General features: G+C 40.7%; 1 protein-coding gene across 9 annotated transcripts in view; it reads left to right on the plus strand.

Moving 5' to 3' along the window:
* The first annotated feature begins 1849 nt into the window (after positions 1-1849).
* TRIT1 (tRNA isopentenyltransferase 1) overlaps positions 1850-22746 on the plus strand; it is a 71409-nt gene continuing 50512 nt past the window's right edge. For all 9 annotated transcript variants that reach the window (XR_004302660.1, XR_004302659.1, XR_004302661.1 and 6 more), the window contains exon 1: positions 1850-2023. Coding sequence is in view for 6 of the 9 variants with exons in the window: in XM_032432146.1 (XP_032288037.1) it covers positions 1850-2023 (174 nt within the window). In the remaining 3 variants the exon portion in view is untranslated. The remainder of the gene's footprint in view (positions 2024-22746) is intronic.

Here is a 22746-nt window from a genome sequence, read left to right on the forward strand (position 1 = left end):
TCTCCAAACAATACATGTGGTTACAAGGTTTAGGCTGGGTCTGCAAAGAGTGGCCATTATGCCAGCAGTGATCCAAGTGATTGAGAAATGTATTGGCAGTTATTCCAGGCAGGCCTATCGTATGCTCTAAACTTCCAGGGGTAATTCCTTGGGCCCAAGGGATCCGGGTGATATGACCTGAGAGCTAGGCAGAGCCAAGTAATCTCAGGGAGAAAGAAATTAACCCTTAAATTGTCTAACAAGGGGTTAGTAGAATATATATTTAGGTACTTTTACACAGTACTGAAAATTTCTCTGCTCTTAAGCTGCTGCTCTTACCTATTTTTTTTTTTTAAGATTTTATTTATTTATTTGACAATGAGAGAGGGAACACAAGCAGGGGGAGTGGGAGAGGGAGAAGCAGGTTTCCCGCGGAGCAGGAAGCCCGATGCGGGGCTCGATGCGGGGCTCGATGCGGGGCTCCATCCCAGGACCCTGGGATCATGACCTGAGCCGAAGGCAGATGCTTAACGACTAAGCCACCCAGGCGCCCCTGCTCTTAACTCTTTAGTGAGGCAGATGGGGTGTTACCATTATAATAATACAAAGTGTTAAACAAATGGTGGTCGTTCTGTGCTAGGATATTGTAGCAGGTACTTTTTGGATATAACTTCAATTTATCCTTATGACAATCCTGAGAGGTATTTCATGATAAAACTGAGGCTAAGAGGTAAAGTTAATTGTGTGAGGTCAGGCAACAGCTGATAAGTAGCAGAGCTGGGATTTGAACCCAGGTCTCTCTGATTTCAAAGCCTCTTTTTTTCTTTTTTTAGATTTTATTTTATTTATTTGAGACAGACAGAGAGAGAGAGAACCTGAGTGGGGGGGAGAGGGGCAGAGGGAGAGGAAGAGCGAGAAGCAGACTCCCCACTAGGCAGGGAACCTGTTTGTGGGGTTCAATCCCAGGACCCCAGGATCATGACCTGAGTTAAAGGCAGACGCTTACCGACTGAGCCACCAAGGCACCCTAAAGCCCTTTCTTAAAGGTTGTGGGGTTTCCTGAATTTCGGTCATCTGGTCTGCACTTTAATCTGAGGGTTACTACTCCTTTATCCTTTCTGCCTTCCTTATTTTTCCCTTTCATATTTTGTGGGTTGTTTACTTGCTTTTCTCTGTTCTCAACCTATTTCTTGCATCCCTTCACCAAAGAGATGGAAAATTTTGTCCTGCCTTCTGATTGTGCCTGGGTTTCCGTTTTGGGATAAAAATGTTAGAGCAGTCGCCCTTGCCTGAGAACTGGGCAGATCTGATCATGGAGAACACCACACATTTAGCTCACTGTCTCCAGCACTAGATAGGCAAACCATTCTCCTCTCCATTTAACAATTATTGGGTGTCTGTTCTGTATCAGGCACTGTGCTAGGCACTGGAGATACAGCAATGACCTAGGCAAAATCTGTTCCTTGCTTTTATGGAACTAACAGCCTGGAATGGAAGTCAGGCAATACACAAGAAATCAGTATATATTTTTATATTGTAATTAGTGGTATGAAGAAAAGAACTAAGTGCCATGAAAGAAAGAATAACGGGGATAGACTTGAGATAGGACTTAAGGGAGGAGATAGTTTTAAAAAATCGATCTCTTTAATAATTTGATTATCAGTTGTTAAAAAAACAAAAAGGAGAGAGGAGATCGTCGAGGCTCTGACACCAGCTAGTTGATGGCAGTCACGTCGGGAGCTTCTCAAGCTTGGAAACCATCGTTTCGCCCGTCCCCCTCCATCCTCCTCACGGAGCCCTAGGTATGCGCAGGCGCACTGACGGTTGCCATGGGGACAGCTGCTCCCGCGCAAGCGCAGATATCTTCAAAATGGCGGCGGCGGCGGCTGCACGAGCAGTTTCTGTGGGCTCCGGGCTCCGGGCCCTGCCACGAACACTGCCTCTTGTAGTGATTCTCGGGGCCACGGGCACTGGCAAATCCACCCTGGCGTTGCAGCTAGGCGAACGGCTCGGTGGCGAAATCGTCAGCGCTGACTCCATGCAGGTATGATAGTGCGGCTGGCCCCGGGCCTGCGAAACCCAGAGGCCGCCTGCGGGCCTCTGGCCGAGTGGATGCCCTGTCGCATGGTGGTAGTGAGTGAATCCCGAGGCTTGTGGGGCGGAGTGGGTCGGTGAAGGGAACCCATAATTACTAGATGCCCACCATGTGCCAGACATAATGTCAGGCGATTGATTCCGTTTCCTCATCTCATTTACTTCTCACGACGTTGCTGTTGGTAGATACCATCTCCATTGACACTTGAGGGAATTCACCTAGGGAGACGAAACGGCTTTCTCCGTGTCCCATAGCGAATAAGTGAAGGAGATGGCATTTGAACCTATAGGGTTGACAGGCGTCCAATAAATACCTGTTGAATGAAAATTATTGCAGAGCTTTTGCTATTTAGAGTACTCAGCGACACCGGTATAAATCGGTTACCATCTATGAGTAGCTCCCGAGGGAATGGAACAGGGTGGATATTCAGGAGACCTGCATTCTAGTTCCGAATCTGCCGTCGGCCACGTGAGCTTAATGTATCTGTAAAGTGGAAAAAATGCCACCTACCTCACAGGGCTGTAGTGCTTAATAAGTGAGAGGGTGAGTTTTAGAATGAAGAGCAGGGTCCTGAAGAAGGCCAGGGCCAGGCACCTGGTAAATGTTATGTTTAAGTTGAGATTTTTAACTCCCTACTGGCTGATGGGAGTCAGGAGGCTTTGTCCTCTTCCTTGAGTTAGAGGGAAGCCGAGGAGTGTAATGCACCTGGCACCTGGGTGCATTTGGGCTCGGGTTGAGAGTGGGTGACATTTTGGGTAAATCTGTGATGGAGGAATTATAAACACTATTTATTGAAGATAATTTTCAGTTAATGAGTTTTTACAGAGTAAATGAGTTTTTACAGAGTAAATGAGGCACTGAGTCTGGCACCTACCTGATGGGTACTCAGCAAGGAAGAGCATTCCTTCTCACCCTTGCACCCCATAAACCTCTGGGCATGGTTTCTACCTTTATTAGTTCATTTGGAGTGACATGACCATCAACACACATGAAATGATTAGGATAATTCAACAAATGTTGGTTTGCAACCTCTATTTTGTGTCAGCTTCGAGAGACAGACTTTACCTCAAATCCCAGCCCTGTCTTTTCTAAGATGTGTGACTTCAGCCTGACCTCTTTGTGCCTTTGTTTCTTCTGTAAAATAGGAAGAAGAATATCAATAACACAACATAATTGTGATGATTGATGTGATAAAGTATGTAAAGCACTTAATACAATGTATGGTGCATAGTGCTAAAAATATGATAGGTGCTATTTTCTGCAAGGCCCTTTTGGAGAGAGAAAATCATAATCCCTGTCCTCAGGGAGTTTCAGTCCAGCTAAACATGAAATAAAGCAGTTAGAAAGTGTTTGAACTGTAATATTAATGATGCTCTTTGCAAGGTGGATGGGGTAGGGAGGAGAGAAACTACAAGTGTTAGATTTTATACTAAACCATACAATTTCTGAAAAGGGAGAAATCAATGAAGACTGGTATAGTCATGGAAAGCTCTCTGAAAAGGGACTTGAAAGGTGAAGTTTGGATAGATAAGAAAGAAGAAAAGGTATGTCAAAGAAGGAACGTGAATGAAGATTTAGAAGGTGAACTGAGCATAGTGTGTATGTAGGACAATGAAAGGAGGATGTTCACTAGGTATTGTAGATATTGTGGATGGAATGGGGAATGAGTAACATGATGAAGGCAGTGTGTAAGAAGCATTCATTTGTGAACAGTATGCATGATGAATTGGATTTGGGGGTGGGTGTTAGGAATGCAGGGGAAAGGAAAGATGTAACTTTTTTTTTTTAAAAGATATATTTATTTGAGAGAGAGAGCGTGCTTGAGTGAGCCAGGGGAGGGATAGAGGGAGAGGGAGAGAATCTCAAGCAGATTCCTTTCTGAGTGCAGAGCCCACCATGGGGCTTGATCCCGGGACCCTGAGATAATGATCTGAGATGAAATCAAGAGTCGGACACTTAACTGACTGAGCCACTCAGGCGCCCCAAGATGTAACGTTTTTGAAGGTATTATCATGTTAAAGTGAGTTGGTCACTGATTGCTCAAAGAAGAAGAATGCACATAATATGACTCAGGATTCAGGTTTGTATGCCTGGGAGAGTATGGTGAGCCTGAAGTCAGGAAGATTTTTTTTTTTTTATTTTTTTTTATTTATTTGACAGAGAGACAGTGAGAGGGAACACAAGCAGGGGGAGTGGGAGAGGGAGAAGCAGGCTTCCCGCTGAGCAGAGAGCCCGATGCGGGGCTCAATCCCAGGACCCTGGGACCATGACCTGAGCCGAAGGCAGACGCTTAACGACTGAGCCACCCAGGCGCCCCGAGCCTGAAGTCAGGAAGATTTGGCAGGGCACAGGGGGAGTAGCAACAGGACATCCAAGGGGAAAGTCTATGGGTGGGTGGAGAGTGCAGCAGGTATGACCCCACTTCAGGACTCTTGTACTTATTAGCCTCTGCCTGGTGGCACTTCTTCCTCTATTTAACCGTGTGGCTTGCTTTCTCGCTTCATTCACGTCTTTACTAAGATGTCACCTTACTGAAGCCTTCTCTGATCATCCCATTTAAAATAACACACCACGGTTCCCTGTTCCCCATCTTTCTCATATAGTAAACATTAGTCTTTGTCAGGGGAATGTTCCCAGTAAATCATCTTAATTTTACATCTGTTTATTTGTTTGTTTGTTTTTAGATTTTATTTATTTATTTGAGAGAGAGTGCACCATCATGAGTGGGGGGAGGGGCAAAGGGAGAGGGCGAAGCAGACTCCCACTGAGCAGAAGGCCTGACATGGGGCCCCATCCCAGGACCCTGGGATCATGACCTGAGCCGAAGGGAGATGCTTAACTGACTGAGACACCCAGGCGCCCCAATTTTACATCTATTTTTAAGTAAGTTAGTGGGTTCTGGCCATGAGTGTTGTATATAGCTCTGTAATAGCTATTATCCATTTCTCAGAAGTGTTTCTTTACTCATAGCTGTGTACCATAAGGTTGAGGTTGCCAGAGGTCTTGTTGGGTGTAAAATAGGTCATGTCAGTGTGCCTCATATAGTGCTGATGATATGGTAGACCCTTAATATTTGATGAAGTATTTGTTGACTTGCCTTATTAAAACAGCACATCTTTTTTTAAAAATTTTATTTTATTATGTTAGTCACCATACATTACATCATTAGTTTTTGATGTAGTGTTCCATGATCATTGTTTGTGTATAACACCCAGTGCTCCATGCAATACGTGCCCTCCTTAATACCCATCACTGGCCACCCCCCCCCAAAACCCTCAGTTTGTTTCTCAGAGTCCATAATCTCTCATGGTTCGTCCTCCCCTCTGATTCCCCCCCTTCATTTTTCCCTTCCTACTATCTTTTTTTTTTAACATAAAATATATTTGTTTCAGAGGTACAGGTCTGTGATTCATCAGCGTTAGACAATTCACAGTGCTCACCATAGCACATACCCTCCCCAATATCCATCACCCAGCCACCCCATCCCTCCCACCCCCCACCACTCCAGCAACCCTCAGTTTGTTTCCTGAGATTAAGAGTCTCTTATGTTTGGGCGCCTGGGTGGCTCAGTTGGTTAAGCAACTGCCTTCAGCTCAGGTCATGATCCTGGAGTCCTGGGATCGAGTCCCGCATCGGGCTTCCTGCTCAGTGGGGAGTCTGCTTCTCCCTCTGACCCTCCCCCCTCTCATGCTCTCTCTATCTCATTCTCTCTCTCAAATAAATAAATAAAATCTTAAAAAAAAAAAAAAAAAGAGTCTCTTATGTTTGTCTCCCTCTCTGGTTTCATCTTGTTTCATTTTTTCCTCCCTTCCCGTATGCTCCTCTGTCTTGTTTCTTAAATTCCTCATATCAGTGAGATCATATGATACTTGTCTTTCTCTGATTGACTTATTTCACTTAGCATAATACCCTGTAGTTCCATCCACGTCGTTGCAAATGGCAAGATTTCGTGTTTTTTGTTTGTTTTTTTTTGTTTTTTGATGGCTGCGTAATATTCCATTGTATATATACACCACATCTTCTTTATCCATTCATCTGTTGTTGGACATCTTGGCTCTTTCCATAGTTTGGCTATTGTGGGCATTGCTGCTATAAACATTGGGGTGCACATACCCCTTCGGATCACTACATTTGTATCTTTGGGGTAAATACCCAGTAATGCAATTGCTGGGCCATAGGGTAGCTCTATTTTCAACTTTTTGAGGAACCTCCATACTGTTTTCCAGAGTGGCTGCACCAGCTTGCACTCCCACCAACAGTGTAGGAGGGTTCCCCTTTCAGAAACCGCATCCTTGCCAACATCTGTTGTTTCCTGATTTGCTAATTTTAGCCATTCTCATTGGTGTGAGGTGGTATCTCATTGAGGTTTTGATTTGTATTTCCCTGATGCCAAGTGATGTTGAACACTTTTTCATGTGTCTTAAAACGGCACATCTTGATCCATTCAGATTTTTCCTGTGGTTATATAAGTAACTAGGATATGAGACTTAAATTTCTTTCATCCTAGGGATGCCATGAGTGTTAATTAATGTATGAAAACACTTGAAGATTATTGAGCTTTCTGAACTGGCTGTAGGTTGTGTTTAGTTTTGATTATATCATGGATATTTGTAACATTTCCTCTTGGTCTCCGTTGGAAGACTTTGACCTTTGATTTTACTTTTCAGTCCAAATAATGATATAAAGTATCTCTGCCCCATTTACGTGGCATACACAATTCTTCATTTCTGCCTTTGCTTACATGCCCCTGTTACCTGTTCCCCTTGTTTTCTACCCAGTGGAGGGAGATGGTACTTTTCAATGACTTGATGTTGACTCAAAATTTTTGGTAAGCATGTGAACAAAATGACATTTAAAAAAAGAATTGAAGTATAGTTGATACACATGTCACATTAGTTTCAGGTGTACAAAATGACATTCTTAAAAAAAAAAAAAATGGCATTCTTAATGTTGGATTACCAGCTCCTTGAAAGAACATTTTCAATTTCAAATAAGTACACAGGCAGAATGATAGTAACTTAAATTTGTATAGCAAATTTGTTTATAAAATACTTACAGATGCTTTTTATTCTCACTATAACCTTGTAAGGTAGATATTGTCATTTCACAGGTCAAGGAAACAGGCTTTGCCGTAAGGTCTTACAGTAAGTAGCAAACCTGGACTTGAACATAGGTGTTTACTTTCCATGCCTGCTGCCTTGTCCACACAAAGCCATACCCTTTAGATGAGGCAGGAGCAGTGGTGCTCAGTCATTAGAGAGTATTTCTTAACTTGTGTGCCACTCTTCTTTCCCAGGAGTGTGCTACATTTTGATCAGGATTTAAAATGTATTTTAAGGGCACCTGGGTGGCTCAGTCAGTTAAGCGTCTGCCTTCAGCTCAGGTCATGATCCCAGGGTCCTGGGATCGAGCCCCACATCGGGCTCCCTGCTCAGCGGGAAGCCTGCTTCTCCCTCTCCCACTCCCCCTGCTTGTGTTCCCTCTCTCGCTGTCTCTCTCTCTGTCAAATAAATAAATAAATAAAAATCTTTAAAAAAAAAAAATGTATTTTAGGATTCATATTGTGATAGTGTGAATTCGTAGTGATGTCTGTCCAGTGGAGTGTTGAGCTTAGTGGTGGCCACATGATGTGTTGCTTAAGGGGATAAAACTTGCTGCAACTAAGAGATATAATTTAATGTCGGTAATTTAATGATACCTGGAGAGAATGTTTGCTGAAACCAAGGGGAACAATTGCCCTTGTGGATAGCTTAGATGGAGCAGTAAACTTTGTTGTACAGCCACACAGACCAAAGGGTGACCAAATGGAAAGTGTGATAATTAGAAAGTTCTTTCAAGGTTCCAAGTTGATCTTTTAAAAAACAAATATTTGCATTTTAATAATCCCTTTTGGAATGATGTCCAGAATTTTGCATTTCATAAGTGTACTAGTAATTCAAAAAGGATTGCAAAATAACATCTTAAAACTTAAATCGTTTTGCACCTAATACTTATTTTGTCATCCCTTTGTCCTACCTTAACTGTGGGGCCATCACTTTGTGCTACCTTAACCTGTAGGGTGATCCCCGTTGGGGCAGTTCCCATCCAGGGAAAGTGATTATTTTGTAAACATTGAATAAGTAAGTGCTTTAAGTATTGAGGTATTTAAGTCTTTGAGGGAAAATCACAATGGAGTGTTAAGGGTGGTATATCTAGCATGATAATATTGTCATGGAGCCTGATAATGACTTACCTCTTTAGCCATGTAGCATCTGAAGATCCTGCCTGGCTTCTTGCTTCCCATTCTCACGTACTTAATTTGTTGAGTGGGACATCAGAAACACTCTCTGAGGAATTACTTGCTTAGGGGCTCCTGCTGGGCTCTACTTTGGATTTCTGCGTGGCAGGTGTGACAAAAATGAGAAACAATATTTGTGCTTAATTTCCTGAGTTTTCCAAACCCCAATTTCACAAATTATAGAAACTAAATATTGTTAGTCAGCAGTAAGAGTCTACATTTAAGGAGGGACAGGTAATGCAATCCCTGTTTTCCAGGATGGAAAAACTGAGGCCCAGAATATTAAAGAGCACACTAGAGATCGCAGTGCAAGACACTGGTACACCTGGGAATTGGATCTGGGTCTTCTGACTCCTGTGTAGTGTCTGATATGTTGCAGGAAGATGATACTGAAGGTCTTCCTTTCAGTCTGAGTCTTTTTCTTGGCATGTAAATTCAAGGTACAATGCACTGCCTTCAGTCACTGGATGAAACATTGTACTGAGAAACATGAAGGCACTTGCCAAAAGATGTACAATGACTGCCTGGAAATATAGACTGCTAACTATATGCCAAGAGAAAAATAAACAAAGTGTTCTATTTGGGTTTATAGAGAGGAAGTATCTCTAATGCCTTAGTTCTTCAAGTCCTGTGGCGAAGCAGTAGTCATAATACATAGGAGCACAGTTCCCTTTGTGTTTGTCTAAACCTACAAGAGGAGAAGCAAATGATTTTTGGCAGTCTGACTAGTGAGCAGGCTATGTGTCATGTAATAGATGCGGAGTTCTCCGTTCTTTTTGTTTGCTTTGGGACATAATTTAGGGGCAGTGTTTTTTGTTTTTGTTTTTTTAACCAAAGGACTGTTTGTCTGATAGTGCTCAAGGAAGATCTGGGATGCATGGGGGAGGGATATGAAAGAGAGATGGGAGAGTGGATCACAGTGGCTTAGTAGGACATGAAATAAAAGTCACAAAAACCTGTTAACCAGGAGAGATGGGAGCTATCTTGGAGGCTGTTTGCCACGACTGACAGAGGTGGTCTTTAAAAAAGAAAAAAAACCGAGCCTGACAAGAGGCTAGGAAGGAAATCTCAAAATTTTTGACTCATCTAAAAAATCTGAATGAGTTTCTAGATCTCTTAGATCACCTCCATTGTGACTGAGTTTAGTTTTCCTTTGCCTACAGTATTAAACCTGGGTGGGTTGTTCATATACTGTGTATTCACTTTTTTGCAGCTATGGGAAGAACTCTGGAATCAAACATCCTATGTTACATAGGGAAAGAGAAGTTACCACTGGCCAAATGAGAAACCATAGGAGAGCACAGATGGGACTTGCAGGTTCCGATCTGTGAGGATGAAGTGCTGCCCTGATGCTTCAATGCCTGGGGCAGGGTGTTGAAACAGCTCTTCAAAGGGAACGTGTATTCAAGGGGTAAAAGTTATTTGGGGTAAATAGGAATTCACCTATGTGATTTGTATGTTCTTGTATATGGCTTAACCAAGTTGGTTTTGATTTCTTGTATAGTTGGAATTCTTCAGATAAATTTGAGTAAGACTGGGGTCCTGTTTGCTTCCTTGCTTACCTTTGGGACCCTGGTTCTGAGCTAGAGCTTCACTGCTCCTTCCTCATTGTGTCATCCAGAGTTCAAGGTCTTACCACAATACTATGAATCATCATCATCATCATCATCATCATCATCATCACAACGTAGAAAACAATAATAGTGTATATGCCAGATACTGTTCTAAAAGTTTGACATATATTATCTTATTTAATCTCCTCACCACAGCCTTGTGAGGTAGGCACCATTATTATCTCAGCCCTACAGAAAATTACTTTCTTGAACCCTCATCTCTGTGCTTTTCTGTGTTTTTTCCTCCACCTCTTCTTATTTATCCATCGTATATCCCATTCTTTTTTTTAAGATTTTATCCATTTATTTGAGAGAGAACACAAGCAGGAGGAGCAGCAGAGGGAGAGGGAGAAGCAGACTTCCCACTGAGCAGGGAGCCCGACGTGGGGCTCAGTCTCAGGACCCCGAGATCATGAGCTGAGCCGAAGGCAGCCGCCTAACCGACTGAGCCACCCAGGTGTCCCCTGCAAAGCATTCTTTTCCTCTGTACCACAGTATACATTTTATCAGGCAGAGGAGGAAGACTGTTCCTGACAAAAGAATAGCATGAGCACAATAAAGGAAGAATAAAAGTGTATGGTCTGTTTTCAAGGAGTGACCAGCAATTATCTGGCATAGAGGATACTTGAGGGACAGTAGTAGGAGGTAAAACTAAAAATATAGGACCCTGTGAACAAATTGTAGAGGCCCTTGAAAGGCAAATGCCAGGAGGTGTGGGGTTTTAAACATGGAAGTGATAGTAAATCTGTTTCATTGGGTAACTCTGATGGCCAAGTGGAGAGTGGGTTAGAGAGGGATAAACAGCTTAGGATTCGGTTACCTTAGCCTGGATGAGAGGGGCTGGCATTAGACTGTGACTAGGGAGAAGAGGTAACCATTTTGACATTTTGGAGACAGAATCAGTAGGATTTTGGTTATTGAACTGGAAGTATTATGAGAAAAAATGATGGAGAACAAAGCCTTTTTGTATTTAGAAAAAGAGATACGCTTCCTGAAAAAAATCCAAATTAACACAGAAAAGTACAAAGGAAATATCACCATAGTCTTAGCATCCAGAGGTAACCATTTTAACATGTTGGTGCACATCCTTTCAGATATTTGTGTATTTATGCACATGTGTTTATGTGTTCTTTCCCCCCGATTTTATTGTGGTAAAATACACATAAAATTTACCACCTTAACCTTTGTTTTTTTAAGTAAATTCTGTGCCCAATGTTAGGCTCAAATTCTGACCCTGAGATCAGGAGTCACATGCTGTACCAACTGAGTCTGCCAGGCACCTCCATCTTAACCATTTTTAAGTGTATAGCTCAGTGGTATTAAATACATTCATAATGCTGTGTAACCATCATCATCATCTATCTCCGTAACTCTTTTCATCTTGTAAAACTGAAACTCTCTACTCATTAAACAATACCTCCCCATTCCTCCTTTCTCCCAGCCCTTGGTAACCACCATTCTACTTTCTATGTCTATGATTTTGACTGCTCTTAAGTACCTCACATAAGTGGAATCAAAAATATCTGTCTCTTTTGTGACTGGCTTATTTCACTTAGCATAATGTCCTCAAGGTTCATCCATGTGTATATGTTTTTACATAAATTGACTTGTACATTTCATATTCTTCTGTATCCTGCTTGCCCCTCCCCCCCAATATGTTATGGATATCTTTATGTGTTAATGTATGTTACTGTACATCAGTGGTCTCAATCTGGGGTCATTTTGCCCCCCCCAGGGGACATTTGCAATTTTTGGAGACATTTTTGGTTGTAACAACTGGGGAGGTGGATTCCTGACATCTAGTGGGTAGAGACCAGGAGTGCTGCTAAAGATCCTACTATGCATAAAACAGCTCCTCACAACAGAGAATTATCTGAATATTGTACCAAGGTTAAGAAACTCTGTTCTACATTATTCTTGTTTGTTAAATTTTGAAGTAATTATAGATATACACAAGAGTTTCAAAGATAGTGCAGAGGGTTCTTGTATACCCTTTACCCAACTTCTCCTATAATTAGCATCTTATATCATCTTGGTACATTTCCAAAATTAAGAAATTGACATAGTTGTAATACTGTTAACTGTAGACTTTATTTGGATTTCACCAGTTTTTCTACTAATATCTTCTGTTTTTGGGATCCCATCTAGGGTCCCACATTGCCTTTAGTCATCATGTCTCCTTCGGCTCCTCCAATCTGTAATAGTTTCTCAGGTTCTTCCAGTCTGTGACTTTGATACTTTTGAAGGGTACTACTGGTCAGCTCTTCTGTAGAATGCTTCTCAATTTGGGTTTTTCTGATGGTTTCTCATGATGACCCTAGCATTACAGATTTGGGGAAAGCATACCGCAGAGGTGAAGTACCCTTCTCATTACATTATATCAGGGTATGATGGCAACATGACTTATTTCTGGTGATGGTAACCTTGATCATTTAGTTTGGGATGTATCTGCCAGATTTTGCCACTGTGCAGTCCCTTATTATACTCTATTTGTTAGAAATGAGTTGCTAAGTTCAGCCCACATTGAAGGGGAGGAGATTTAAGCTAGGAAACATACATATGTACACTATTCCATGTATACACAAATATCTCTGTTTTTGTCTGTATCTGCATATATATGAAAATAAACATGGGCTTATATGGATATCTCTGACTCTACTCTGGCACCACAAGGTTCATTGTAGTGTTCCTTCCCTTGCCTATTTGTGACTTCTTTCTCAGAGGGTAAGAAATTTGGTTCTCATTGTCTATAACATATTTAGCGATTTGTACAACCTGTATAATAGTTTCAGTAGTTACTTACGTGAGAAACAAATTTACCAATTAGGTATGATGTTTGTGTGCAGTTCTTTTTGTTCATTTTAGCCTTATAGTATCTAGTCATTGCGATGTTTTACACAGTTACTTGAGTAAGCTCCTTTTTTCCCTTCCACTGTCCTTCAGTGAGGTTATGCTATACATTTGTAATGCAGGTAGATTCATTTGTTGCAGTCTGCATTCTATCCTGGGTTCCCCAGACATTCTGGTTATTTTTTTAAGAATTGCATACAGTAAAGTGTATTCTTTGTTGAGTATAGTTTTAATTGGTTTTGACAAATACAGTCAGGTATCCACCTTTACAGTACCATCCTGAACAGTTCCATCACTCTAAAAATTGCCTTGCATGGCCTCTGTAGTCAGCTCTTCTACCTACCTCAACTTTCAACAACCACTGATTTGTTTTCTATCCCCATGGTTTTGCCTTTTCCACAGTGTAATGTACTTGGAGTCATACAATATGCAGCCTAAGTGACTTTTTCCCTTAGCAGAATACATTTTATTATTTATTTTTATTTATTATTATTTTTAAAGATTTTATTTATTTATTTGACACAGAGAGAGAGCACAAGCCGGGGGGAGCCGCAGGAAGAGGGAGAGGGAGAAGCAGGCTCCCTGCTGAGCAAGGAGCCTGATGCAGGACTCAATCCCAGGACCCTGGGATCATGACCTGAGCCAAAGGCAGATGCCCAACCGACTGAGCCGCCCAGGCGCCCTGCAAAGTACATTTTAAATTTTCTCCCATGTTGTTTCATGAGTCCATTACTCTTTATTGCTGAGTGTCATTCCATTGTATGGATGTACCCTAGTATGTCCATTCACCTTTGAGAGGACATCTGGGTTTCCAGTTTTTAGCACTTACTTGGTGCTATTATAGACATTCGTGTACCAGTGGTTTAACTTTAAAAATTATAAAGTTTTTTCCAAAATGGCTATGCCATTTTGCATTCCAGCCAGCAGTGAATAAGAATTTCTGTTCTTCTGTATTCTCTCCAGGATTTGTTTTTGTTTTTGTTTTTTAATTTTAGCAATTCTAATTGGTGTGTACTGGTATCTCATGGTGGTCAATTTACATTTCCCTAAAGGCTAATGATGTTGAGCATCTTTTCATATGCTTATTTGCCATCTGTGTATCTAAAGTGTCTGTCAGATCTTTTGGGGGTCTGTTTGTCTTACTGACTTTTAAGAGTTCTTTATATATCCTGGGTACAAATCCTTTATCAGATATGTTATTTACAAATATTTTCTCCTGCTTTGTGGCTTATTTTTTCATTTTCTTCACAATGTCTTTCACAGAACAAAAGTCTTAAATTTTTCAAAAAGTCCAATTTATCTTTTATTTCTTATCCTAAAATTGCCAAACCCAAAGTGATGCAGATTTTCTCACCATTTTTTTAAAGACGTTTTATTTAAAAAAGAAAAGTTTTATAGTTTTGCATTTTACATTTAGGTCTGTGAGCTATTTTGAAAAAAATTTTGTATAAAGTGTGGGATATTATGGATGTCCAGTTGTGCCAGCACTGTTTTTGAAAGGCTATGCTTTCTCCATTAAATTGCCTTTGTATTTTTGTCAAAAGCCAGTTTATATTTGTGCAGGTCTATTTCTGGGCTGCATTCTGTTCCATTGATCTATGTGTCTATTCTTTTGCCAATATTGCATTGTCTTGATTACTGTGGCTTTATAATAAGTCTTGAAATTGGATAGTGTAAGCTCTCCAACTTTCTACTTTGTTGTTTTTAATCTCTGTGTAGTCTATTTTATAGGTGTATCGTAATTAGCTAGGTTTCTACTGAAGGACATTTAGAGGGTTGTTTTTTGCTATAATAAATGATGCTGAGATGAACATCTTCACACATACATCTTTTTGGACTGTGTGATTCTCTCTTTAGGATAAATTCCTAGAATGGGAATACTGGATGAAAAGATGCACACATTATCTTTTTTCCCCCCTTCTTCCAATTTTCTAAGATTATTAGAGGTTATACTTACATTATTTTTCTTATTGAGGTGAAATTCACATAACATCAGCCATTTTATTTTATTTTTTATTTTTTTTAAGATTTTATTTATTTATTTGATTGAGAGTGAGCACAAGTAGGCAGAGCAGCAGACAGAGGGAGAGGAGAAGCAGGCTCCCTGTTGAGCAGAGAGCCCCATGCGGGGCTGATCCCAGGACCCTGGGATCATGACCTGAGCCAAAGATGCTTAACTGACTGAGCCATCTAGGTGCCCCAACATCAGCCATTTTATTTTTATTTTTTTTTAAAGATTTTATTTATTTATTTGACAGAGAGAGCGCGCACAAGCAGGGGGAGTGGCAGGCAGAGGCAGAGGGAGAAGCAGGCTCCCTGCAGAGCAGGGGGAGCCTGATGTGGGACTCGATCCCAGGACCCTGGGGTCATGACCTGAGCCGAAGGCAGTCGCTTAACCAATTGAGCCACCCAGGCGCCCAACATCAGCCATTTTAAAGTGAATGATTCAGGGGCATCTGGCTGGTTTAATCAGAACATGTGACTCTTGATCTCAGGGTTATAAGTTTGAGCCCCATGTTGGGTGTAGAGATTACTTAAAAATAAAACGATTCAGTGTCATTTAGTATATTCATGGTGGTGTACAGCCACCACCTCTGTCTAGTTCCAAAATATTTCCACCACCCCAAAAGAAAACCCCATACCCATTAAGCATCTATTCTGCATTTCCCTAAGCAGTTACTCGCCCCACCCCCAAGCCCCTGGCAATCACATCTGCTTTCTGTCTCTAGAGATTTTACCTATTCTGGATATTTCCTATAAATGGATCATATAATCTGTGACCTTTGTGTCTGGCTTCTCTCACTTATACTTGTAGCATGTGTTGGTACTTTATTCCTTTTTATGGTTGAATAATTTTCCATTGTATGAATAGATCACATTTGTCCCATCTGTTGATGGGCATTAGTACTTTAGGCTGTTATGAATAGTGCTGCTGTGAACATGTACACACTTGTTTTCACTTATTTTGGGTATATATGTAGGAGTAGAATTTCTGGGCCATATGATAATTCTGTGTCTAACTTTTTGAGGAATGCCAAACTGTTTTACTTAATGGCTATACTATTTTAGATTCCCACCAGCAATGTATAAGGGTACCAGTTTCTCTACCTCTTCTCCAATATGTTATTCCCCCCCCTTTTTTTTTTTAATATAGCTATCCCACTGGGTGTAAAAGTGGTATCACTTTGTAGTTTTGATTTACATTTTCCTAGTGGTCATTTGTATATCTTCTTTGGAGAAATACCTATTTAGGTCCTGTGCTCATTTTTATTTTTTTAAAGATTTTAAAGATTTTATTTATTTGAGAGAGAGTGCAAGTGCGGGTGCGCACACATGCACAAGCGGGGGGGGGCAGAGACAAGCAGACTCCCCGCTGAGCGGGGATCCCAGGACCCCGAGATTAACCAATTGAGCCACCCAGGCGCCCGGTCCTGTGCTCATTTTTAAATTGGGTTGGTTCTTTTTGTTGTTGCGTGGGTGCACATTGCATTTTGATGCATATTGTCAGACTGCTTTCAAGAAATTTGTACCAGTGGTATGTCTGTTTTCCTTCACCCTTGCAATTCTGTGTATTACCTATCTTTTCATTGTTGTTAGTTTGGTAAATGAGAAATGGATTTCATTTTAATTTCATTTCTTAGGTTAATTTTCTTTTCAGGGGTGCATTGGCCATTTGTTGTTTTTCTTTTTTGAATGTCTTGATCATACCTGTGTTGTGTCCACTTCTATATAATGGTTTTCATTTTTGTGTTTATTGATTTGTAAGAGGTTTTGTGTATTGTAAGTTTTAATCCTTTGTGCAGTCTCATGTGTTGGAAGTATTTTTTCAGTTTGTCATTTGTCTTTTGTATGATTTTTTTTGTCATAAATGTTTTATTTTTTTGATCTTTTTTTTTTTTTTTTAAGATTTTATTTATTTATTTATCAGAGAGAGGTGGGGAGAGCACAAGCAGGGGGAGAGACAGGCAGAGGGAGAAGCAGGCTCCCAGCTGGGTAAGGACCCCCATTCAGGACTCGGTCCCAATACCCTGGAATCACGACCTGAGCTGAAGGCAGATGTTTAACTGGCTGAGCCACCCAAGCGTCCTGTCATAAATGTTTTAAATTTGTATATTCTTGTACACTTTTTAAAAGTACAAGTTGGTTTTAACATTTTTTTAGAAAGATAATGTTATAGGGATGCCTGGCTGGCTCAGTTGGTAGAGAGTGCAACTTTTGATCTCAGGGTTGTGAGTTTGAGCCCCATGCTGGGCATAGAGCTTGTTTTTAAAAAGTGAGAATGTTATAATAGATTTATAATTTATTGAACTGTTGGGAACTTACAGATGGGAATAAAAAATATTGTTGATGCTCTAGTGTGAATGAAGGTATATCCAAGACGTCCTTCCCTTCACTGTGCCTGTTGTTCTTTCCTTGCAGTCCCCTACACATATGTAATTGCAGAGAAATATGGGATTCTACATTGTCCAGGCATCAGGTACAGGTTCTCTTGCTTTCTGAGCATCTTAATCTGTCTGATTTAGTCAGCATGTCTGCAGTTGAACTTCTGCCAAACAAAGCTAAAAGGAGTAGTTGCCTGCCATGATGCTCCTGCAACTAACTCATTCTTTCTTAATAAAGTGTAAAATTTTTAAAAAGTCATCCTTTTATTAAGAAAGAAAAGTTAGGCAAGAGATTGACCTTTTCCCTACTTTTCCACATCTCTTCAGTTGAATAATCAAATACAAATTGAAATTCCTTTAATCAAAAAGGAAAATCAGCTTTCTGCTAATTGCCAACATCCTTTAAAAAAAATAATTTTTCCTTTTACCCTTCTATGCCAAGATTCTTTTTTTCTGAAGTTTGGACTATTAGAATTAAAGGTGTTAGAAATGAGGAACTTGAGGTTCCAGGAAAGAAATCTGACTTCCCAAAGTCACAGAGCTGATTTGTATAGAACGGAGATTAGGAACATGGTGGGAAAGAACAATATGAAGTCAGAAGACATGGATTCAAAGTTTGCCTCTGCCACTAACTTGCTGTGTGACTTTGGGCAGGTTACCTAACATATCTAAGTTTTCATTTCCTCATTGGTAAAATGGAGGCCAACATAACTTCATAGGGTATGAAATTTTTAACATAGGATTTAGCACTCTACCTCAGGCACAGAGTATTTATTGAGTAAACTCCATGTATCATTAGGTACTGTGTTAGGTGTTGGGGCTAGGGATAAAATACCCAATTTCTTCCCTTGGAACTTATAGTCTAATGGAGATAGAACTTACTGTATGTGACTTTAAAATATTTCTGTGATAAAGGTAAATGCAGGGTACTGTGGGGGCACAGAGGAGAAGCACACATGGGGTAGGAATGGGGAGTGATCTCAAGGCAGGCTTTCATCAGGAGGTGATGCTAAAGAGTTTGGGGCTGGATGAGATCAGATTTTCATTTTAGAAAGCTCCCCAGCTGCAGCGTGGACATAAATTGGAGGGTTTATACTGTAAAGGTAGGAAGATCAATGAGGAAGCTGATGGAATGAACAGTCTAGTTGGGAAATCATGAAGCCTTTAGTTGGTGTAATGACAGTGAAGTGACGATGGTGAGCTTTGAGATCATTTTAGGAACTAGTATGGATAAAAGTTGAGAGATTGGAAATGTGGGGAGAGAGAGGGATACAGAGATACTAGGATCACTTCAAGGTTTTTGGTTTGATTATCTCATGGTTCACTCAAGTATGGCTGGAAAGATAAGGAGTTCAGTTTTGGACATCGCAGGTTACAGGTATCTGGAGTGATGATGATGCTGATAAGGATGATAGCTCACATTTATTGACTGCTTCCTATAGGGCAGGCCCTATTCCATATGCTTTGCATATATCATTTAATTCTCACCATAACCGGGCGCCTGGGTGGCTCAGTTGGTTAAGCGACTGCCTTCGGCTCAGGTCATGATCCTAGAGTCCTGGGATCGAGTCCCGCATCGGGCTCCCTGCTCAGCAGGGAGTCTGCTTCTCCCTCTGACCCTCCCCCTCTCATGTGCTCTCTCTCTCTCTCTCTCTCTCTCAAATAAATAAAAAAAAAAAAAAAAAAAAAAATTCTCACCATAACCCTTTGAGGTTGGGTTTAAGATGACCCTCACTTTTATAAATAAGAAATCTGAGGCACAGATAAGTTAAATAACTTGCCCAAGGTTACATAGCTAATAAGTAGTGGAGCCAGCATTTAAATCCAGGCAACCTGGCTCCAGAGTCTTTACTGTTCACAACTTCACTATATTAAATGCCTCTCATTGATGATGAAAATGTCCAGTAGGCAGTTAAATATACAGGTCTGGCATCAATGTAGAACTAGATTGTAGATATGGATTTTGGGAGTTAGCACAAAAATGGTTATAGAAGCCATGAGTGTCAGACAGTTCATAGTATAGAAATGGCAGGTAGATACCATAGAGATGGACATTTCTCAATATTGTTACCATGACAGATATTGCTAATACATCAGTGGTTGGCTTTAGTAGGGAAACTGAGGAAGGTCCAGTGAGATAGGAAGAAAAACTAGAGAGATTGCTGCCATTGAAACTCCAAAGGAGAATGAATTACGGAGAGAGACGAGTAGTATGAGATTGTTGGTTTTTCCATTAAACATGTTTTGAAAGCTTAGTAGAAAAATGTTAATATTTGGCAGTCAGGGTTCATTAGTGATCTCAGAGAGTGAGCTATCCATAGAGCACTGGGTAGCAGCCAGCAGAGAAGGTAGGTGATTGTATTGATTCATAAGCCGTAATTGTGGTTTTCAAAGCAGATGTAATCCATAGAGGCAAGGAAGTGATTGAAGGACTTCAGTATCTAATTTGGATTGGGAAGGAAATGAAGTCAAAAGGGGGGGAAGGGAAGAAAACAAACAAGTTGGGGGGGCAGCTTTTCCTCATGCTTGTAGACAGCAGTGTTGGGCAATCATAGCCAACCTGCACTCAGACAGAGCTCCATGATCTGCCCAGTGCCCAGGATCTTGGTGATTAACACACTCAGTAGGACCACCCTCCAGCATGACAACCATAAAGTGATGGAGCCTTACGTGAGTGGATCCTTAGCTGTACACTTAAAGATTTGGGGGAGTTTCTCCAAGGTAGAATTTCTTTGGATTAGGGTTTCTCAACCTCAGGACTGTTGACATTTTTGGGCCAGATCATTTTTTGTTGTGTGTGTGTGTGTGTGTGTGGTGGGGGGGGGGGGGGGGAGTTGTCCTTGCACTGTAGGATGTTTAGCAGCATCCCTGACCTCCACCCACTAGATACCAGCAGCACCTCCACCCTTGCAATTGTGACAGCCAAAAATGTTTCTAGACATTGCCAAATGTCCCCTGGTGGACAATTCACTTCTGGTTGATAACAGCTCTAGATTCTGCTGTTGATAACAACAGCTCTAGATTTACTGTTGTAAATTTCACTCACTTTGATTAGCGCCTCTGAGCACTTTAGCTCTGTTGGTTTGGAGAGTTCAGGTTATTTCAGTTTTGTGACCTTTTCCCAAAACCTTTTCAGTCTGGAAATAAACTCTCAATAGAGGTGAGACAGAAGCATATTTCCTTCTAGTACCCAGTTAAATACCTAGAACATTAAATGTTTAGTGGTTATGAGATTTAAAGAAGATAGTTACAGTCAAACTTTATTGTCTCTCAGAAACTTTTATGTCATTTATCTCTTTATAGTACAGTTATTTGTATCTGTGTCTCTTGCTAGCCTGGACTCCTAGAGGACAGGGACCCTTTATTAATCTTTGAATGCCTAACATCTTGCAGAGTACCTGGCACATAGTAGACTCTCAGTAAATGTTTGCTGAGATAAGTCAGTTATGTTGATAATTGGCTAAGTAGGTTAAACCTGTAATTTTTCAGAGTATTTCAGCTGTCAGACCTCACAAAGAGGTCAGAGTTCCCTTACTATTTTTTTTTTTTTAAAGAACTTTTTTTTTTTTTTTTTTAAAGATTTTATTTATTTGACAGAGAGAGAGAGAGCACAAGTAGGCAGAACAGCAGGGAGAGGGAGAGGAAGAAGCAGGCTCCCCACCGAGCAGGGAGCCCGACGTGGGGCTCGATCCCAGGACCCTGGGATCATGACCTGAGCTGAAGGCAGACGCTTAACCGACTGAGCCACCCAGGCACCCCTGAGTTCCCTTACTATTGACAAAATCTGATTTGTGCAGAGAGAAGCATTTTATCCAGTCATTTCTGTGTACACAGATCACAGGTGTCCTCTGGGAGAATAGGAAATGGAACAGAGTGACATGCTGCCTTTAGAAGATAAAACAGATCCTTTAAGCTCTTCCTACCACCCAGGGCTGACCATTTTATAAGTGGAGTCACACTGAAACTATAATCGAAGCTGGAAAATATAAGGCAATCAGCTACAAACCTAACTTACTCTGGTAGGATGATGTTTTCTGGGCAGGTAATAAAATAAGCCCAGTTGTGGGATTTACAATATAAATACCTGTATGGACCAAATGTGACATTTACAAAATTGATTGGTTTCTAAATTTGTTTAGATATTTATCCTTAGTGCAAATGTGTAAAATGTATTTTTGCTTTTTGGCTGGGTGGTATGATTTTAATTGATAAATAATGTATATCATAAAATGCATAATTCATGGGGCTCCTTGCTGGCTTAATTCGTGGAATGTACGACTCTTGTTCTTGGGGATATAGGTTCAAGCCCCATGTTGGGTGTAGAGATTACTTAAAAATAAAATCTAAAAAAATCCATAATTCATAACTGTACAGTTCAGTAAGTTATCAAAAAAGTGAAAATACCTGTGTAATCAAAACTCAGTTCAAGAAATAGAACATTACCAGTTCCTCTCAATAATTTTGAAAGTTATGATATGATCCAGCAATTCCACTTCTGGGTATATATTGAAAAGAATTGAAAAATTCAAGGGATGCCTGGGTGGCTCAGCCCATTGAGTGTCTGCCTTCTGCTCAGGTCATGATCCCAGCAACTTGGAATCGAGTCCAGCATCGGGCTCCCTGCTCAGGGGGGCAGTCTGCTTCTCCCTCTCCCTCTCCTGCTCCCCCTGCTCGTGTGTTCTTTCTCCCTCTCAAATAAATAAATAAAACCTCCTAAAAATTTTAAAAAGAAAAAGAATTGAAGAATTCAACAAATTTTTGAAAATTTCATTTCATTGCTAATATTCACTGGTTTCTCATTGTATCAAAAGTCTGTGATCCAAGTCTTTTGTTATGGTAAACCATACATGGTAAAATATACATGACATAAAATTTACTATTTTACCATACATTAAGCACATTCACATTGTTCTGCAGCAGTCATTACCCTCCATCTCCAGAACTTTTTTCATCTTCCCAAACTGGAATTCTGTACCTGTTTTATACTAATTCCCCATTCTTCTCTGCCCCAGCCCCTGGCAACCACCATTCTACTTTCTGTCTTTGAATTTGACTACTTTAGTTATGTTAGTAGAATCATACAATATTTGTCTTTTTGTTACTGGGTTATTTCACTTAGCATGATATCTTCAAGGTTCTTCTATAGTATGTGTCAGAATTTCCTTCCTTTTTAAGGCTGAATAATATTCCATTATATGTATACAGCACATTTTGTTTATCCATTCGTTCATGATGGATATGGATTGCTTCCACCTTTTGGCTTCTGTGAATAATGCTGCTATAAACATGGGTGTATAAGTATCTGTTCAACTCCCTGCTTTCAGTTCTTTTGGGTATGTACCCAGAAGTGGAGTTGCTGGATCATATGGTAATTCTATATATATATATATATATATATATATGTATGTATATATATATATATATATATCTCATTTATTTGTGAGAGACAGAGAGAGAGGCAGAGGCAGAAGGAGAAGCAGGTTCCCCGCTGAGCAGGGAGCCTGACGTGGGACTCCATCCCAGGACCCCAGGACCACGACCCAAGCCGAA

This window comes from Phoca vitulina, unplaced genomic scaffold (genome assembly GCF_004348235.1).
Source record: "Phoca vitulina isolate PV1807 unplaced genomic scaffold, GSC_HSeal_1.0 scaffold2, whole genome shotgun sequence".
In the NCBI taxonomy this organism is placed as follows: Eukaryota; Metazoa; Chordata; class Mammalia; order Carnivora; family Phocidae; genus Phoca; species Phoca vitulina.